This window comes from Anser anser, assembly GCF_964211835.1.
Source record: "Anser anser genome assembly, contig: HAP1_SCAFFOLD_106, whole genome shotgun sequence".
NCBI lineage: Eukaryota > Metazoa > Chordata > Aves > Anseriformes > Anatidae > Anser > Anser anser.
In genome coordinates this window covers 175,082-193,358 of record NW_028153568.1, presented here as the reverse complement: position 1 = coordinate 193,358, position 18,277 = coordinate 175,082, and the positions used below count along the sequence as shown (strand labels likewise).

Genomic DNA, 18,277 nt, shown 5'->3' with positions numbered 1-18,277 from the left:
TAGCCTTCCTGCGGCCGGGGAGCGACGGGGGAGTGGGTGGGGGGCGGCCCCGGCCTCAGGGGTCTCGGCCCGGGCCTTGAGGCCTTGTCCCGGGGCCCTGGGGCCTCGTTGCAGGGTTTGAGGCCTTGTCCTGAGGCCTTGTCCCGGGCCTGGAGCTCTTGTCCCCGTGCTGAGCCCTTCACGCAGCGCCCCGGAACCTCATCTTCCGCTACCTGCAGAGCGTGAGTAGCGCGGGGAGAGGACGGGGAGGGGATGGGGATGGGGATTTGGGGGGGGTGGGGGGAGCGGGGAGGGTCCGGGGATCTCCCTCGCTGAGTTTTCGGCTCCCACCCGTTGCTCGGGGCAGGTTTGTGGGGAATGGAGAGCTGTGCGGCGTGCTGGTGGGTACAAGGAGCTGCTGCGCAGCCCGGCGTTTCGCCCTCGTGTTAACGGGAGTGGCATCGTGCAGCCGGGCTTGCAGGAGTGTTCCCTTGTGACTGGAAACGTGTCCTTCAGCAAACGTGTAGTATTCACCCAGTCATATAAGACTCTAAAATGTCAGACTGTTAATTGAAACTGCCCCTGAGAGTTGCTCCTTGGAGTGTTTGGGAGCTCTAGCGGCTATGGTTAGCGGGTATTTCTGAACACACGAGAGAGAACAAAACTGCTCGCGGTGTTTGTGTTCCAATTTACTCTCCTCCTTCGTTCTGCAGAGCTCGAGGATCCAGGTGTGGCTGAGCAAGTGAACGTGCGGATAGAAGGCTGCATCATCGTGAGTGTCAGCACGACCCCACGTTACGTCGTTAGTTTGTTTTCCCTCATTCACAATCCTATTTTTTCTTGTCAAGAAAAACTAGCCCAAGGGAAAAAAGAAATCGTGCTTCTCTAACAATTAGTCTTCATTGTCCAGCCTGGCTCAGCAAAGCTGACGATGGTTAGTGTTGTTGCTGAACTAATTGCCACTGTTGCCGATTTCTAGGGCTTTGACGAGTACGTGAATTTGGCGCTGGATGACGCAGAGGAGATTCACTCCAAGACAAAATCAAGGAAACAGCTGGGTGTGTCGTGTGTCTGTGCAACCCGAGTGACGCGCGGTCTGAAACCTGCCCGGGTGAGCCTTCTAGGTAGCAGCACTGAGAGGTATCAACCGTGTGACGAGCCTTGCTGTTGAAGTTCAGTGAGCAATTCCTGGCTACATCTCTGTCCCTGATGATTTTTGAGCTGCTGATTTTGCTGAATGAAGGAGAATCTGTCCCTGCCTGAGACCAGTTCTGGCCTTTGGAACGTGTAATACCAGGCGGCCTGCACTCTGCATGATGGGCAAAACCCTGCTCAACCACACGAAACACTTTCTGAAAACACGAGATTATTCTCAGGTTCTGGGCTCTCTCTAATCCCCTCTTTCCCTTCTCTGTGCTGCAGGCCGGATCGTGTTAAAAGGGGACAGCATCACTCTTCTACAGAGCGTTTCTAAGTAGAATTTGCCATCCTTAGAACAAAGGTGGCTGCCGTGCTGCGGAGTGACTGAGTGCCAGGGGAACGCGGCCCGCTGGTAGATAGGAAGTTATTTGTAACTGGGGTTGCATGCTGAGGTCAAAAGTCCTTCCTTTGTGGGAGCGAGTTGTTTGTAGCTTGAAACAATACGTGATGTATTTCACAAATAGCCATTTTTCACATTAACTGTAAATGTAAACCACAAATCTGCTTGTTTTCAGTCTCTTCCTTCTGTGAATGGAGAAGGAGGAGAAATATAGAAGCGTGGGCTTTTCTTTTTGCTGTGGATCTGATAAGTTTCGATAACGCTATGTGCTTTCTTGACCATTACATCTGCATTACGTGGCCAGGGTGGACTCGTTCAGGGCACGGAAGCCCCACACAGTCCTTGAGCTAGCAGGGTGCTAAGGAGGGTGTTGGAGATTTTGCATGCAATTGCAGCCCTTTGTTGCTGCAGTGACAGGTTCCTCAGATTCTTTCTAAACAGGGTTTAACTTGTTGAGAATCTTTTTGGGAGTGCTTATTGTGGATCAGTCAGTAAAAGTATCTTAGTGGGCCCGTGAGGGATTTGGGGCTGTGGTGCAGTAACCCAGTGTTTACAAGTGTTACTGCTACGCATGCTTGTCCAATAACGTCTCCAGATCAGAGAGTGAGAGCGGGCAACTGGTTTGGATTAAATCTGTCACTTCTTGCTGCTTTGGACAGAGCCTGTAGATTAAACCCTTGTGCTGTTCAATAAGCTGGGGTATCAGATGTGTCGGTTGGGTTTTTACCATTTGATTTATTTTTTTTATCCGTTTGGAGATCTGTCTTTTCTATTTAAGTTTCCCCAAGAGAGCTGAGTTGCTTGATGCATCGACCAAAGAGAAGTTCCCCGGCTGACTTGGGACAGCCAGTCCCCTCGTTTTTCTGATCACAAAAAAAAAAAAAAAAAGAAAAAGAAAAAAATCGAAGAAGAAAAATTTTGACTGTAACTGTAACTCAGAAACTAAGATTACCTAAATGGAGAGAAATGAATTTTGATGCACAGGCTGTGCTAGAAATCTGTTAATCAGCATTCAGTTTTTCAAAACTTCAATTTGTGTATCATCATCATGAAAATTAATAAATTCAAGGTGGGAGATCCTTTCCTGAAAGGGAAGGACAGAAATACGAGTCTTGCTGTGGGGCCTACCCAGCGCAGTTCTGCCATTCCGAGAAGTAATACGTCAGGAGTGTCACAGCAGACGTTCCCAGGAAGAAACCTTTGAGGGGCAGCACGACACACTTGATTGGCTAAAGCAGCTTCAGCTGGACAGCCTGCTGCCGGGATGGGTAATTCTAAGTTGTGTTCAAGTTGCTGAGTTCCTTTCAGCATGTAGTAAAGATGTAACGTGCCAATGTCGTTCGGGAACAGGAGGCATTACGTGTCACCAGCAGTGGGCACGTAGGGAACAAAACAGTATCTTACGAGGTCCTCCACATCTGCCTTTCATTTTGTCCTTGGTTTGCCAGCTGGAGCTTTCAGGAGGTGAGGAAGGAGGCTGCCCCAGTGAATAGTTCAGGTGTTGCAGGGTATTTGTGATGCAGTGCTTGTAAAATTTACCTGCCCGCATCTCCTGTTACAGGCAGCCCCCCGCGGGCCCTGTGAGACGGGGAGCTGCTGCCCGGGGTTAGGCCCAAGGTGCCCTGTCAGGCCCAGGGCCGCCCTTCCCCTCGCCCTGCCCTTCCCTCCCGCTCCTCAGCCCTTGCTCAGGCCTTTTGGGCCGTCTGGCCGTCCGTCTGGCCGTCTGTCCATCCATCCGGCCGTCTGGCCGTCCATCTGGCCCTGTGTCCCTCCATCCCACCTCCCTGCCCTGTCCCTGCCGTCTCCCTGGGGAAGCAAAGAGTCCCTGGGCTGTCTTCAGGGGGGAGGTTCTGCTCAGGAAATTAAAGCTTCCCCCTTAACCCGCCTTGCGAGTTATTTTGAGTTCCAACCTTCTGCCTTCCTTTCGTAGCAGTGCCTCTGAGGGGTGCGCTGTAAGGTAGCCGTCATCTGGCGCGCTGCTCCTGCGTTTCCCAAAGGAACTGCCTTCGGGATCTGACTAACTCTGGATGCACGCGGTTGTCACCTTAATTTCTCCGTTAGTTTGCTGAAAACAACCCGCTTGGGTTGTTCAAACCCGCTTGGGTTTGTTCAAACTTGGATCGAGGAGGTCTCTGTTTCCTTATGCTGATGTTCACGATGAAAGTGCAGAAGGGATGCTTACTGTTGCCCGGGTCAGTCCTGTTGCCAGGATGGGAATGTTTAGCCTACCGGCCCTCTGGTGTTGTTAGGCTGCACTCGGAGTGTGAGCTCTGGGCCTTATTTGGAAAAGACTGCGTTATTTGAGTGTACAAACCCGAGATATTCTGCGGATAGGTGATTCTCAAACCACGTCAGAACCACCGCTGTGGCGTGTGCTGGAGTCGGACGCGCGTTTGACTGATCAGGCGGAGCAGGTGAATTGAATTTGTTGCTGGATGGCGAGGTGTTCTGGGGGAAGAGCTAGTCTAAGGAAAACTTCCTCTTACTGCCCCTTCCCATCTCAAATGGCCACTGTCTGGGGAAATTGCTTCTTTATGACATTAACTACAACGTTACAGTGAGGATGAGGAATCATCATTACTCCCATAGTTATTTGCTGCCAGGCCGCAGCGTTGATTTCAGAGATTTAAAAAAAAAAAAAAGGAAAAAGAAAGGAAGTATGTATTCTTTCACATACTCTCTTTTCCCTGAGAGTAAATGTTGTAGCTTCAGCAGTACCCTTCCTCTGGAAACGATTCCCAGTGCCTGCTCAGACACTGGGGAGGAAAATGACAGAGAGAACAATGGAGGAGAGCCACCCGATACAAAGAAAGGAAAAAAGGGGTTATGGATGAAGGGAAAGCAACTACATAAAAAATTGGTGCTATCTAAAAATTGGTTAAGGGTTTGGGACCTGCAGGTGCTGCCTACACGTGCGTGTGTTGCAGTCGTGCCTGTTGCCACTGCGCAAAATGGAGAGAGCTTCTTTGTTAAATGCAGCATGTTAAAGCATGCGCCATTGCCTGGAAGAAAAGCACGGCCTTCCCTCGTGTGGGACTTCTTCCCCATTGATCTGTGGTTTACCTGAAGGTTTACCATAACCTGCATAAGTTTCAAAAGCAAGCAAACAACCAACCAAAAAACAACACCAACATTAAAGAGTGGCAAGGCAGATGCTCATCTGGGGACTCTGACTCATCGGTGACATCACCAAGCAAAGCACTGTGAGCGCTTCGGGTCGGGGCTGCTGCGGCGAGCCTCGCAGCCGGGAGGGAGAGCGGGTACGGTTCGCCTCTGGCGGGTCTGTGTCAGCCCTCTGCCCTGGTGGCTTCGTTAGCAGTGAGAGTTTGACTGCTGTGTTCCCAGCTTTCGCTTCTGCACCGACCGTGTGGCAGAGCCCGCAAGCTGCTTCCTCAGCTGGAAGAGGAAGAGGAGTGACCTCAACTGTGCCGAGGTAAAGCAGAACTGTTGAAAAGATTTGTCAAAGATGCGGGTTGTACCAGCGCAGCCGCTGCAGCTGCAGCAGGTCCTGGAGCATTGGAGAAGATAGAGAGGGGTTTCTTCGTGAAAAGAACGCTGTGAAAGTGTTTTCACGCGGGAAATTAGGAGAAGCGCCTCTGTTGTTTGGATATCCTCTATTGACCTGGCACACGGGCATTACAGCATACCTGGCACACTCTTTGTATTGTTTGTAAAAAAAAAAAAAAAAAAGTGTTTTAGGGCAGGCCAAAAACCTGCCTTGGCACTTCCACATCGCAGCAGTGCTTGCAGGCCGTGCATCCTGGATGCCAGGCCAGGATCTAAATCCGATGGTGCTGTTGGTAACGTGAAGTTCAGGAAGCACTTCTGGGTTTTTCTGCTCTTCCATGTGAATTTTTGCCCTGTGAAGGTGGTGTACTGAGCTCTTTTCTTACCAACAAATAGGTTTAAAAGCAGTTACAGCAAGGATGAGCTGTGCTAGCAGGGGGCTGTTCTGTGCTTCGACCATGGGAAGATGAATGGTTTACCTATGCACCGTTAAATATAGTTTGACACCTAGCACACAACACTTGCAGCCTGTGGGGTGCTTTAACAAGCAGGTAAATCAGCGGAGACTGTTTTGCAGCCAGGCTGATGCTGGGTGATTAAAAAGCAGGGTCACAACAAGGAGTTTATGCTGTTCTTTCTTGCTTGTCATCCGACTGTCTGCTTACACTGTTCTAAAAAAAAAAAAAAACCACCAAAACGGGGTAAGCATCTTTAATACCTTTATTATAAATGGAAGGCACAAAACAGGCCAGCAACAGAGACTGTCCAAGAGAAAGACTTTGTGCTTTATAAACAAACAAGAAATTACCCTTAGGTAGGTGTGATAATCCTTCCCTAATGCATTTTTTGGAGTGCAAAAATATTTTGTTCCCTTCTTGCTCTTCTCTCCAGGACAAAGGCAGAATAGCCAACTGGAAAGTTAGACCAGGGAGGTCAGTTTGTTCCATACTGAGAAAGACAAGCCTGTAAAACAAACTAGACAGGTTTTCTTTGGACTAGTTATCTTCCTTCAGCAAAGGCAAAGTTTATGACACTTGTTGGCATGTATTTCCAGACCCCCAGCTACCGTGACTGTAGTGCATCTGTAATTCTTTTGTACAAAAAGAGTTCAAAATCTCGTAACGCAAAAACTTTACTAGCACCCTGGAGAAAAAAGAAATCTAAAACTCTTGCCAACTTCTATTACAGACCTGCTGAGTGCACCAGAGTTACTCATTTTTATTCAGGCTTTCAGGGGCTAGTTCAGTTGGTTTCTGTTCAGCACTTGGATCGCCATATTGGCAGATGTCAGTTAAAAAAAAAAAAAAAGCTTTGGAGATCTTTTTTAAAATGAGACTGCTTTTTATGGCATTTAGGGCTGTGAGGTATCCTTGGTTTTTGCTTTCTTCCCATTCCTTAGACCAGATCCATTCATACCCTGAACAGCGTTCTGGGTCTGTTCAGGAAAATGGAAGGCAACAAGCAAAATGATGAGCTCCTTGGGCATTCAAAAGAGCTCAATCTGGAAAAGATTTCAAGTCCAACTTCCATGCTAAGGAGCACCAGTAATTTTTAGAAGTAGATGCAGAGGAATCTGCATGGCACTAAGTGTGTTTCTGAAGGTGCTAAAGGTCGGAAGTGACGATTCCTCTCAATACTAAAGAAGAGAAGGAAACCTTGCACTTAACTACTGTTTTTATTCCCTTTGTCAAGCAGTCAAAACCAACAACTAATACGAGAACCCAACTTTTCCCCTTTAGATTTGGGAAAATTCCCTGCCAAAATAATACTTCCTGGAAAATTCACTAGTGTTTGTGTGAGTAAAAGGTTCCAACCTTTTATTATTAATTTGTAAGAACTATTTCATCCGCTTTTGTCCAGAAGAGTCAGAAATAATTTGCACAGAAATGTGCAGCATTTTAATGAAAGGATTCAGAATCACTCTAATTTGAACTTTATCTGGTCTGGTTGCAGGTTTTATGACATTTAGTGTCTTAAAAAAAAATCAAAATATCTGACTTCACATCAGAAAAAAAAACCTGCTTGTGGCTAAATAAAATCTGTTGCAGCTCTGGTCATTGAAAAATCATTGGCTGTTAAATTGGACCTTAGTCATCTTTTCTAACCTTTCATGATCTTGCAGCAATGGATGATGATGGATATATGGATTAGGGAACAGCACGTGATGGCAAACCTGTGGTATTTGCTACAGCGCAGAAAGAAAACAAATTGCTTCCAAAAAATCAAACTAATTCAAAATTCTTGGTATCATGCAGCCATGCCACTGGCAAAGTGAGCATTGCCCTGCCTCTCAAAGCTTGCTGTATCCTTGATCTGCTGTCTTCCTGCTGTTAATTGATTGCAACTCTACGTGTCTGATCAGGGCTACGAGTTGTTCTCCATATGGATACCATACAACATATACTGTGCACGCTTGTGTGTATAGATATGTTTATCCTGTATGCATGTACATATGTATGCATATTTGTGTGCTGGCCCCCAGATCACTCATGGTATAAAGCATTGGCCTCGAAGGCATACTCATCAAAATATTTGGTAGATCCTCCATTTTTTTCTAGTTCCCTCAAAATGAGAGAGTTTTTACGCGCTCTCTGTGTCAAAAAGGCAAAACTTCTGATTTCCACTGTCGCTCTCGCTAACTTTCTATCACTCACTCCTCGTGTGTGTGTCTAAACACATATGTGTGTATGCGTATGCACATTTGTGTATTTCTATGCACTGGTGTGTTTTTTGCTGTACAGGTAATAAAGACGGGGAAAGGTTTTAGTGTTTTCTTAATAGGTGAAGAAATCTTGAAGACCAGAGATTGGAACATACTGAATTTTGAATAAAAAAAAAAAAAAAAAAAGTCAAATTGTCTGGCTGTGGAAGATGGATCCTCATTTTTGCAGCCACTTTGAATCACGAGTTCATCTCTAAAGGCACTGTTTTTTTTTGTTTTTGTTTTGTTTTGTGGGGGTTTTTTTTTGGTTTTTATTTTTTGAAGAGCTAACTAACCCTGGCTGTCTCCAGTCTGAGAGAGTGTTCAGATGGACTTGCTTCCTCCATTAGTTATAAGCTGTTTAAAAGCACATCCTACGTTTGAATTGTGGATGAGAGGTTCCCTTGGCAAAGTGGAGAGGCAAATTCTTCCTACCCCTTTATCATTAATTCACGGATTCAGTGTTGGTTCGGCCTCCAGGAGAAGTTAACTGGAAGTCTTTGAAGATCAATAACTTTGCTGAGGTTGTCCAGGTAGGTGAACTCGAAGACCCACAGTGACTGGAACATGCTATTTAACGCGTCATACTGCATTCTGTAGAAGTTACTCGTAGCCATAGTTGATCATTGCCTTGCATGTATGATCAGGTGGTTTTTGAAGAAGTGACTCCATTTTCAGGCTTCCAGGTGTGCTCCAAGGCATATTATTGAGGACGTGGAAGAGAACACTTGCTGACAAAGCTCCTGGCAGCTTTACAGAACTTTAGTTTAATATTGTGTTAGTTCCCGTAACAGCTGATTTCAAGGCATTGCTCTCCTCAAGAGACTAATTTGATGAACAGAAGAAAGCTGGAAAAATGCTTGTTACTCATTATTTTTCACTTGTTGGTACTTTGTTTAGGGTTACTTTTAAAAAGAAGATTTCACTGATCACAAGCCAGTGGAAGACTTTCAGCCCAAGCAAGGGTGAAGACAGCTCTCTCCAAGAGCAGAGGAAGTCGCTGTGGAGAGAACCCGAGCTTGTTATCAGAACTTGTCGGCATGTCTAAACAAGGAGACGATTGCTACTTCTATTTCTATTCTACCTGTACCAAGGTATGGCTGGGTTTCTTTTGCTTTGCTTTGCTTTGTTTTTGGTTTTTTTTTTTTTTCATTTTTTTCAGGAAGGGGTAGAGTAGGAGGAGGAGGCACACTGGTCTTTGGTTAACGTGATAACCAGATAGATTCTGAATTCAATCGTAGCAACCTGAGGCAGTAGCATGGACGTTTTTGAGGCTGTACTATATTTTCCTTGTTGGTTTCCTTTTGGTTACAGGGAGACAACTGTTCCTTCCGCCACTGCGAAGCTGCTCTGGGGAACGAGACAGTCTGCACGCTGTGGCAGGAGGGTCGTTGTTTCAGGAATGTCTGCCGATTCAGACACATGGAAATTGACGTGAGTGCCTAAAGATGTGTTCTCAAAATAAATCAACAAAAGCATTTTTCAGTGCTGTAGGTGTGCTGATTGTGCTTTTGCAGGATAGAGTCATTTGCTTTGGAATTACACTGGTTTCTGTTAGCAGGGGAGGGGGTGGGAGGAAGGAGAGGGAAATAAAATCAATGCCTTAGGTATGTCTTAGCAAGATTTTCTTTTATTAGACGCCGACAGTATTGTCTCAACAGATGCAGAATAACCGCTAACTAGACTGCTAAAACCTGCTGGAGCAGGGGGGTAATAAACAGGCTGTACTAGCCTCCTGAGAGCAGGCTTGATAATGATCTATCAGGTCTCTTGTGTCCCGGAGTCCTTCAGATAATGCTGTTCTAGCTGCCTGGGCTAGGAAGCAGTGGGGAAAGTTAAAGGTGCAGAAGAACGAAGTCTCCAAGAAGTAGTTCTGGATAGAGTTAACGTAGGCAATTTAAGATGTTCTTTTTCCCTCTGAATAATCCTAGTATAATCCTAGGCGTATTAGTTTAACCCACCCTAAACTGATGTCTGAGAGTGCCTGTCTTCTCAAACTGAATGATGACAGGGCTAAACGTGCATAGTGGTTACAGCTTCTGCAAACTTTGTGAATATGCCCGGAAATACTATACTTCCGTGATAAACTGACCTTTGGAATGATGTTTCAGCACTGTATTGTGACAGCCCTATCGCTGTCGTGACCTGGAACTGTGCATCTCTTTGCAAACCTTAGGTGCATGTTATCACGAGCTTGTCTTTCTTTCTGTCTTCAGAAAAAGCGCGGTGAGATTCCCTGCTACTGGGAGAAGCAGCCAGTAGGCTGTCAGAAAGCCAACTGTGCTTTTCATCACGCAAAGGGACGTTACATCGATGGAGTCTTCTTACCACCAAGCAAGAGTGAGTTTAGGTCCTTTTTCTTTAAGTATTGAAGAATTAATTTTGCATATTACTTAGTGGGTGCCAATAGTGTAGGAGACATCAGGTAACCGTCCATTTGTGAGTGCAGGAAAAGGTCTGCAGTCCTAGGTGGTCAGCTAAACCGAGTGTACTGCTGCTGTACTGCTGGTATTTGTTTTCTGCTTTCATGCTCAGCTTCTCTCTGCTTTGTGTGATATTTGCCTTGCAGTTTGCTTTCTGTTGTTTCGTCCTCTGCTGGGTGGTAGGGAGATGTGTTGTTGTTTGAAGGCAAGTCATTGTTCACGGTGTAAACAGTGGCGGGATGGGCAAAAGGAGATGCTGAATTCATTGTCTGTGCAGGTTATCTGCCTTAGCTACCATCTTCGTGCATTGTGGTCAAAGTTTTAAACTGCCATATTACTGATGATCCTCCTCTTCCTCTAGCTACACTGCCAAGTCCGCCTGAGTCCGCGGACGATGATTTGAAAGTGGCTCAGATGTCACTGCAGCAAAACAAACTTTCTGTCCAGTCCAATCCCTCTCCATAGCTAAGGCGGGTGATGAAAGTGGAAAACTCGGAAAATGTCCCAAGCCCTACACACCCTCCAGTTGTAATCAATGCTGCAGATGATGATGAAGATGATGATGGTGAGCATGGTTTGGTTCTTGGAAGGAATTTGTGCTGTAAATGATTGTGTAAGTCTTTGGTTCTTGGAAGGAATTTGTGCTGTAAATCAATGTATAAATCACAGATGACCTGAGGTCTGACTAGCGATAGGGCAGGCAGTCTGGTCAGGTCACTGGTGGCTTTGTCTGGCAGTCAGTGAACAGAACCTGAAATGTTGGAGGAAAGCTTAGAACCCCTCTTGGCTTTAGTTGGTCTGTTGTGTAAAGCTCTATGTGAAACTAGGAAGGAAATTCCTTTTTTTTTGTCTGAAGAGTAATATGTTGTGTAGTAGTTAAAGCTGCAGAGAGAATCTAGAGTCCTAGATGTTTTGTCCTAGGGTAGTCTACTTACGAGTTCATCAGGTCAGTGTAGCTGTATTAAAAAAAAAAAAAAAAAAAAAAAAAGCTTTTTTATAGGAACCATGGACTGAAGTGTCATTGCATGAGCTACATAATCACGAACAATCTGGCCTATGCATAACTGAATAGATTTTTCCCCTTCAGACCAGCTTTCTGCGGAAGGAGAAGAAACTAAAACTCCCGTCCAGCAACCAGCTGAGGAAGGCCAAAATGGATTACGGATGATTTCCACTCGGAAAGCCAGTGCTACTACTGCTAAACAAGGTATTCCAGCACCTGTAGTAGGATAAATCGGAAGGAGAACTTGACAATTAACTCAAAAGCAATGTGGCGTAAAAACACAACAGAATGTAGGGGTGCTGAATGGACTCGGTTATTTCCATGATCTCATTTCTCCCTGATACCATCATGTGCCCATTGGGTCAGAAAGTTGAACTCCTTTTCTTTCCTTTTGGAGAACAAAACAGGGTCACAGCATGGAGTTTAAATGGCTGCACGTGCAGCCTGGCAACCACTGTTGAAAGCCATATCTAACGATAGAGGGATCTAATATCACGTAAATGGATTAAAATTAAAACTACAGTTTTTACCCTGAAGGGTGAAAGGAGGGGCAAAATGCCATTGATTCTATGGTTGTTTCACTTGTGAGGAGTGTTGACAGGGTTTATTCTAAATACTTCTGAAAGTTCCTGAGCACTAAGAAGCCTGAGGATCTGTGGTCCTCAGTGAGTGCCTCTAAGCCTTAGTCTCATTAACTGTTTTCTGTTTTCAGAGGACGGTCTGAATTTTGGAATAAAAACACTTGAAGAAATCAAATTGCAGAAAATGAAGGAAAAAACTAAGAGACACGGTGGTGAGTTAATATTCCCTACTTTCTTACCCTCTTCACCTTCATCCTGTGTGATGATTTTTCTTTCAAAAAAAAATTCTTCCAGTAATACCGGGTAGCTGGCTATGCTTTGGTGAATCCAACTATTTGCCAAAGAAGTGAAATTTGATTGGCTTCAGAATGGCAGGTGATGGTGGCTGGGAGCTGCCTGAGGGATAGACTTCCATGTTTAGCTGGGGGCATCGAGCAACCTGATTCTCAGCCAGCTGGTATTCTAGATGGGAATTCCAAGGGCAACCAGAGGCAAATTAGTCACCTCTCTTATTTGCATGCTCTGGTCACTGTATGTTTGACAGTAATGAATAATTACAGTTTTTTGTTCTTCGTGATAGTTTTTTCTGTTTGGTAAACTTCCTTATGTTTTGCTTGCTCTGAGCAGAAGGTCCTTCAAGATCTTCTCTTCCTCCCGTCGATTCTATGATTTTTCCTGCTCCGGAAAAGGAAAATGTCCGGACAGTGGTGAGAACTGTGACACTGTCTACAGAGGAAGGTAATAATTAATGCTTTTGTTTTGATTTCATTACTCCTAAACTGGAAGGTTAAGCAAGACGGAAGGCAATTCACCCCTGTTAGCCTCCTGGTGCTGCCGCCTTCTGTTCAAAACATGCTTTTATGCTGAAAGTCCCTGGTTGTACTGGAAAGCTTTGGTGCTCAGGTTAAGTGCAGTAGCAGGAGAAAGAAAAAAATGTGTCAGTATGCAAATAGGGGGATAACTGAAAAACAGGAGAGTAACGAGAAGAAAGAGCTCTAGAGGACAGTGCTATGTAAGAAGCAATTTCTGAAGCTTTAAAGAGGCTGACAGTGGCACGTGTGGACAGTAGTGCGATAGGAGTCTGTGTATAAATTATATTGTTTAGAGTTGTGCAAATTCCTTTGAAAGGGAAAGAAGTGAAGAAGTACTTTTACTCATAGACATTCACCTTAGAAAGGAATATTTCTCAGCATTGGTACCTAATAATATTCTGCTTGCTTATGCAGCTCTGTTCTGCACAAAGTATAGCTGTCAAGCAGACTCAGATTCATTCTCGACTACATTCAGCTGGAATTTGAGGCAAACACTGAGACTATGGATACTTTTTCTAAGTTAATTATAGTTGTAATATGAGTTTGTGTGGTTTAGCTGTCAAAACAGTGTCTTGCTGGGTTTTTTTGGACATGGGCTAACAGTATACTATTTCTATTGGCTACTGGTCTCTATGAAATAGAAAAATTTTACTTTTGTTTTAGGGGAGGAACCTGTGGTTCGACTAGATCTTGCTGAGAAACAAGGAAAACGGAAAGCCTCCGTGGGTAAGAACTTTTTATGAGCTGTTATTTAGGTGCCGCCTTCTCTATATGACTGCATCGAAGAGTATTTTTGACGTGTGAGAGGAAAATGCGTTGCAGTGGAGATCTGTGTTGACTGCAGAAATGGCAAAAAAACCATTTAGCAGCTGAAAGGCAATTTTATGAAAATATGCTTGAAAAATAGAAGCTTGTGGTTGACTGTTCTCAAATCTTCCTGCAAAGAAATGTTCTTAAAATATTCCTTGTTTTCTCTGTCTGAAGCTGATGTAAGCGCCCTTCCCGTGAAGCGCAGCCTTGCTGAAAGGCTGGGGAAGAAGGTGGAGGTTCCGGGAAATGCTGACAAAGCACCAAAGAGAGGTACAGCTACTAAACAGGCATCTGGATGTGATTCACGGGTTTTGTATTTAGGCTCTCTGTTTGTCCTTTTCCTGCGATGTTTCTTTTTGCATGTTGGCTGAGGTCTTAATCACCGGGATTCAAAGTTACCTTTCCTGCCTTGTTTTCGAATGTGAACACAAAGTTGACGTTTATGCAGCCTCCCTAATTTGGTCTTTTTCTGTTTTGCAGTTCAAGTTCCCAAGTCTGTGAAGGAGAGACTAGGATTACCTTCTCAACGGACTAGTACTGCGAAAGGTAACAACTGGCTATTAAATATACTTTCTCCTTCTTCCTTTCCGTGAACTTAGACCGTTTTCATACAGCCCTAAAAAGGAATTCAAATGAAAACAAAGAACTGGTTCCTCTTGCTCGAGTGCTGAAGCTCTTCTGACAGCCACTATCAGAAATCTGCCTCTAGGTGTGTGTTTATTTTCCGCTTGTGCCTTGTCAAGGTTTTAAGCTGCTTCTGTGAACCATCATATACAATTAGAATAGAGCCACTGCCGGGAGCAGGAATTTGAAATGCAGTCTGAAAAAGTAATCAAGTAAACTAGCATTTCTGTGTAGCAACTCTCTCTGGATAGGGCTGGTCTTCAAAATACAACAAGTGGCTCAGAGGAGGAGGAGAATGTTAGGCTATTGTCCTAAGATGGGTTATTGGGAACGCTCAGGCTTAGTTTTCCTTAGTACTGTGACAAATTTTGGAGACTTAAACTATTGTTGGACTCTCTTTAAATGCTGGTGCTTCTCATTTCTTGATGATGACAGGGAAGGCTGCTAAGCCAAAGGGAGAGATCCATGTGAAAACACTGGAGGAAATCCATCGTGAGAGAGCTCTTCGAGAAAGTCAAGCCAAAGCCCAGGCTGAATGGCATGGTAAAACCAAAGATCCCAGCGCAGGGGCAAAAATTGAGGGTGAGCCCAAGAAGCAGAGTGTGCTCACTCTTTCCGGGCCCAGCAAAGTGCAGTCGAAGGAGCCGGCAGGTAAAGCCAAGCCAGAAGGAGAAGTGCGTGTTAAAACCCTGGAAGAAATAAAGCGCGAGAAAGCTCTGCGGATGCAGCAGAGTGGAGGAAATGTGCCAGCTCCCCCAGCACAACCTGGACCTGCCCCAGCCGGGCAGAAATCGTTATGGAACACAAAGCTATCAGGTAATAAGATGCTTTAATACCTGCCCCGGTGAGGTGCTTCCCATATTGAGCAAGTTCCATTTGCTCAGGATCTGCTTTGCTTTTTCCTTCAATGCGGAGGATAAAAGAGTTTAAGGCTACAAAGTTCAAAGGCAAAGAAGGGCCAGAACGTGCAACCATGTCTGTTTTCGTTAATTACGTGATGGTATTCTGTATTTCCCACTAGAAAATTAACACATTGAGGGGCTTTTTAGTCTAATTTTGGTATTCTGTTTTTTTCTGCCATCTGTTTATGGTATGAAGTCCTCCCTGTGTTGAGTTCAAGTTCACCTTCCTCTTTGGCATGTGTTGCTTAGCTTGACACGTGTATGTGTTTGTAAAGCATGCATCAGCATCTTAATGTGGGGGGCCAGTTTCTGTCAAAAATGACAGAGGATCAAAGGCCTCGTTGTTAAGATTATATCAACTTTGTAAAATGAGATTGTGTGAGGGAGATAAGGAGGGCTTAAAGGCTGCATGCACTGCACATTGTAGCCTTTCTCTCTGTCTCACGGGACACGAGGAAATAAACACACAAAGAAAACAAGTACCCAGCTTTCTTTCGTTTCTTCTCCTGCCGGCCAGACGTTAGGTCAGGAATGGGAGACTAGAATATGACTCTACAAATTTGGATTTTGTAGAACAACTTAATAAATTTTGTGGGACATCACTGCAGGGGAGAGGAAGCTGGTACAACAGTTGCATACACTCTCTTGTCTTACTATACCTGCTGCTTTTCCTTTCCTAGAGGGAGCAAGACTTTAAATACAAAAGCTGTCAACATTTGTGAATCTTACTAGACTTCATACAACGTCTTAGAGTATTGCTTGCACTTGGGATCGCTCTGTGTCTGAGTTTCCCTCGTCCTGGATTATGATTTACTGTAGCCATTCACTTTCTTTGTTCCTTTGTATGGATTGTTGGTAGACGGAGTTTACTATGTGGAAGATATTGCTGAGAATCCAGGCAATGGCAGTGTAATTCTGCTGGCCAAATACAGTTAACTGTGTAGAAGGGCCGTGGAAATGAGGAAGAGAACGTGGATTTTTCATGAGGCAGAGCAAGACTGTATCAGTTCTCTCTTCCTTTTACTCTAGCCAACTTTAACATGTTTGCGAAGCCTTGGGATGGGAAAGTCGCTTCCCCCAAGAAGAAGGCACTGAAACGTAAGGCACCTGGCAGTTTTCCCTCTGCTGTAGCAGCTGTGAAACCACGGACTGCCTCCGATGCAGACACAATGGGACCTCCAGCCAAAAAAGCAGCTATGGTAAGGACAGGGGCTAATGCAGAAATGGATCCCTTGTAAAATTTATACCCTCCTCTAGGAGAAAAGATGGAAAACTCAAATGTTCTACAGGCCTTCTGTTTCCTTTTAAATCCAGTAGCTGCCTACAGAATTCTTGTAGTACCCTTCCATATTTATTAGATTAATGGCACTATTTACTTAGTCCTCTGTGATTCTGTGATTTCTCTGGTGTGGAGGATTTTGTCCATTAATGCTGTGTTCTTAAAAGACACAAGATCATTAGTAACCTCCAAGTGAATATTAACTTTCTTCAGGAGCACCTTGGTTTTGTATTTTGGCTAAGGCTCCGCAATGCCAGAGGAGAAGCAGCATGGAGGAAAAAGCTAGTAAGGAATCTTTTACCCATGAGTCCTAAACACTGTTTTGCTGCTTTCTAGGCTGTTCCAGCCACGCTGGAGCACGTCCCAGCCACCAGACTTGAAGAAAATCCCCAAAACAGGTGATGACCACAACTTGTTCTTTTTCTCAATCGGTGTATATCCCCAGTGAAACATAAGTTCTGTCACAGGTGGGGAAAAAAGGAGGGTTCTGAGATAATTAAAGCCCAAATCCATCAGAGGATAAGTCACTTATTTATCTTATAAGATAAATAAGTCACGTGAAATGACTTTCTAGCAGCTAGCAGGAATGCTTAATTAGACTTACTTTCTTTAAATGCTGCAAGTCGGTACAGCTTTCCAGTGACTTCTTGCTCTGTCTGAATACCTAAATGAGGATGAGGTGAAGTTCTTCTACTTCCTCGTGAGGTGATAAATGATGAGTAGTGTCCTCTGCCTTTTGGTCCTCAAGAATGCCACCCGAACAAACATACAAGGTGACAAGAGTGCAGGGAGAGCAGAGGGAAGTGATGGCTGCAGATCAGCTTCCTGTAGTGGGGAGCAAACTCTGCTGAGTGTGCCGTGGGAAAAATGACTAACTTAGTAAACAGATATTTGCAGATGGAGACTTCTTAACATTTTTACAGGAAAATTAAGCAAGGTGGCAAAGTGCCCCTTGCTACAAAAATTGAACCATCTCTGCTAGACTCCGGGTGCTCTGGCTTCACAGAGAAACCCCCAAACTGAAAAATGTACCTGCTAATATATTGGGCTCTAAATGTAGCCCTGGGTTAATTGAATAACAATCCCTGGGTAAGACTGAAGTGCAGGAGGGGTTGGCTACGGTTTTAAGAGCCGGTTTGCAGAAAAGGGATTTCCCGTTAAGAAATGGCATATACTGATTGTTCTCTTCCTTGCTCTGCCAAGACCTGAAGCACATCTTGGAAGCCAGGCAGAATCCGTGGAGCCAATGGAGTTCTCGAGCTCGACTTCAGCTTCTTCCCAGCTAGAAGAAGCAAGGACACGCCGGCTGAGTTCCACAGGCAACGCGCCCGTATCTGTAGACGAGGATTTAGAGATGCTACTTTGGGAACTCTCAGACGGCATACTGGAAGCCGAGCTCGACTTGGACCCAGGGAAGGATGAGGATGACCTCCTCCTTGAGCTTTCCAAGATGATTGATGATTGAACTGCATAGTCCTATGGTATATTAAAAAAAAAAAAAAAAAAAAAAACAACAACAAAAAAAAACTCTTCTTCTTGTTGGATACCCCGAGGTGATCCTTTTTCTAACTGAGGCTTTGCAATGAGACTTAAAGCACAGTTGGATCTGGTAGAAATTGGCAGGATCTGCACTCAGTTGTCCTAAGTTTTCCTGCTGGTCAGAGTTAAGGTCTTGTGCATGGTTCCGTAAGTAGAGGTGGCTACCTTTGATATCAAGAGGACAAAGCACTTGTTTCTTTTGGCACAGAAAGATGTCCATCGGCACGCTGTGGTGGCTGTGAATTGACGTAGTGATGGAGCGATGCTCTGAAGGCTTAAACGGAAAGCTTCTTCCTTCCGCCCCCCCTTGGCACAGCTCGATGTTGGGCACATTGTGAAGCCTGAGTGTTCTGATTTCTCGGACAGTTGATACCCAAATCCCGGAGTTACTATGTCAACTCTTGACTTTTATTTGTGTATGCCATTGTTTTGACTGTAATCTTTTCAGATGATGAAGCTGTAGGGGCGGGAGGGAGCAAAATAATTATTCTAGCGTTGTGGACCAAACATGCTGCCAGGAGTGGTGGTGGTGGGGTCAGCCCACCCGGCCTTACTTTCAATTATCAGGGATGATAAA

At 44.9% G+C, this 18,277-nt stretch overlaps 2 protein-coding genes across 4 annotated transcripts; both read left to right on the top strand.

Moving 5' to 3' along the window:
- Positions 1-191: 191 nt before the first annotated feature.
- Positions 192-10,494, top strand: LOC310891914 (uncharacterized protein; the record flags this gene model as incomplete). The annotated part of the gene is given in 6 exon segments (XM_083854135.1): positions 192-221; positions 693-711; positions 714-751; positions 959-1,119; positions 8,628-9,161; positions 9,944-10,494. Coding segments are annotated over 5 exon segments (396 nt in total), but the record flags the coding sequence as incomplete, so codon positions are not given.
- A 1,133-nt stretch (positions 10,495-11,627) lies between these two features.
- On the top strand, positions 11,628-18,070 carry LOC310891912 (zinc finger CCCH domain-containing protein 11A-like). Of its 3 annotated transcripts, XM_083854134.1 has the most exons (6): positions 11,628-12,472; positions 13,210-13,272; positions 13,531-13,902; positions 14,416-16,081; positions 16,498-16,559; positions 17,365-18,070. In XM_083854134.1, the coding sequence occupies exons 4-6, from the start codon at positions 15,923-15,925 to the stop codon at positions 17,624-17,626; spliced, it is 483 nt and encodes a 160-aa protein (XP_083710260.1). In that variant the 5' UTR covers positions 11,628-12,472; positions 13,210-13,272; positions 13,531-13,902; positions 14,416-15,922; the 3' UTR covers positions 17,627-18,070. The 3 variants fall into 3 exon arrangements, 2 of the variants coding, with proteins under 2 accessions (XP_083710260.1, XP_083710259.1); XM_083854133.1 differs by having other exon boundaries at positions 13,531-16,081; XR_014577779.1 differs by having other exon boundaries at positions 13,531-17,250.
- Positions 18,071-18,277: the final 207 nt, after the last annotated feature.

What these genes read in the sequence shown, in the direction of transcription:
- LOC310891912 (XM_083854134.1), top strand. Translation starts at nt 15,923, where the DNA reads ATGTTTGCGAAGCCTTGGGATGGGAAAGTCGCTTCCCCCAAGAAGAAG. An exon ending in CAGCCAAAAAAGCAGCTATG is followed by an intron (nt 16,082 to 16,497) that starts GTAAGGACAGGG and finishes GCTGCTTTCTAG; the next exon opens with GCTGTTCCAGCCACGCTGGA. An exon ending in GAAGAAAATCCCCAAAACAG is followed by an intron (nt 16,560 to 17,364) that starts GTGATGACCACA and finishes TGCTCTGCCAAG; the next exon opens with ACCTGAAGCACATCTTGGAA.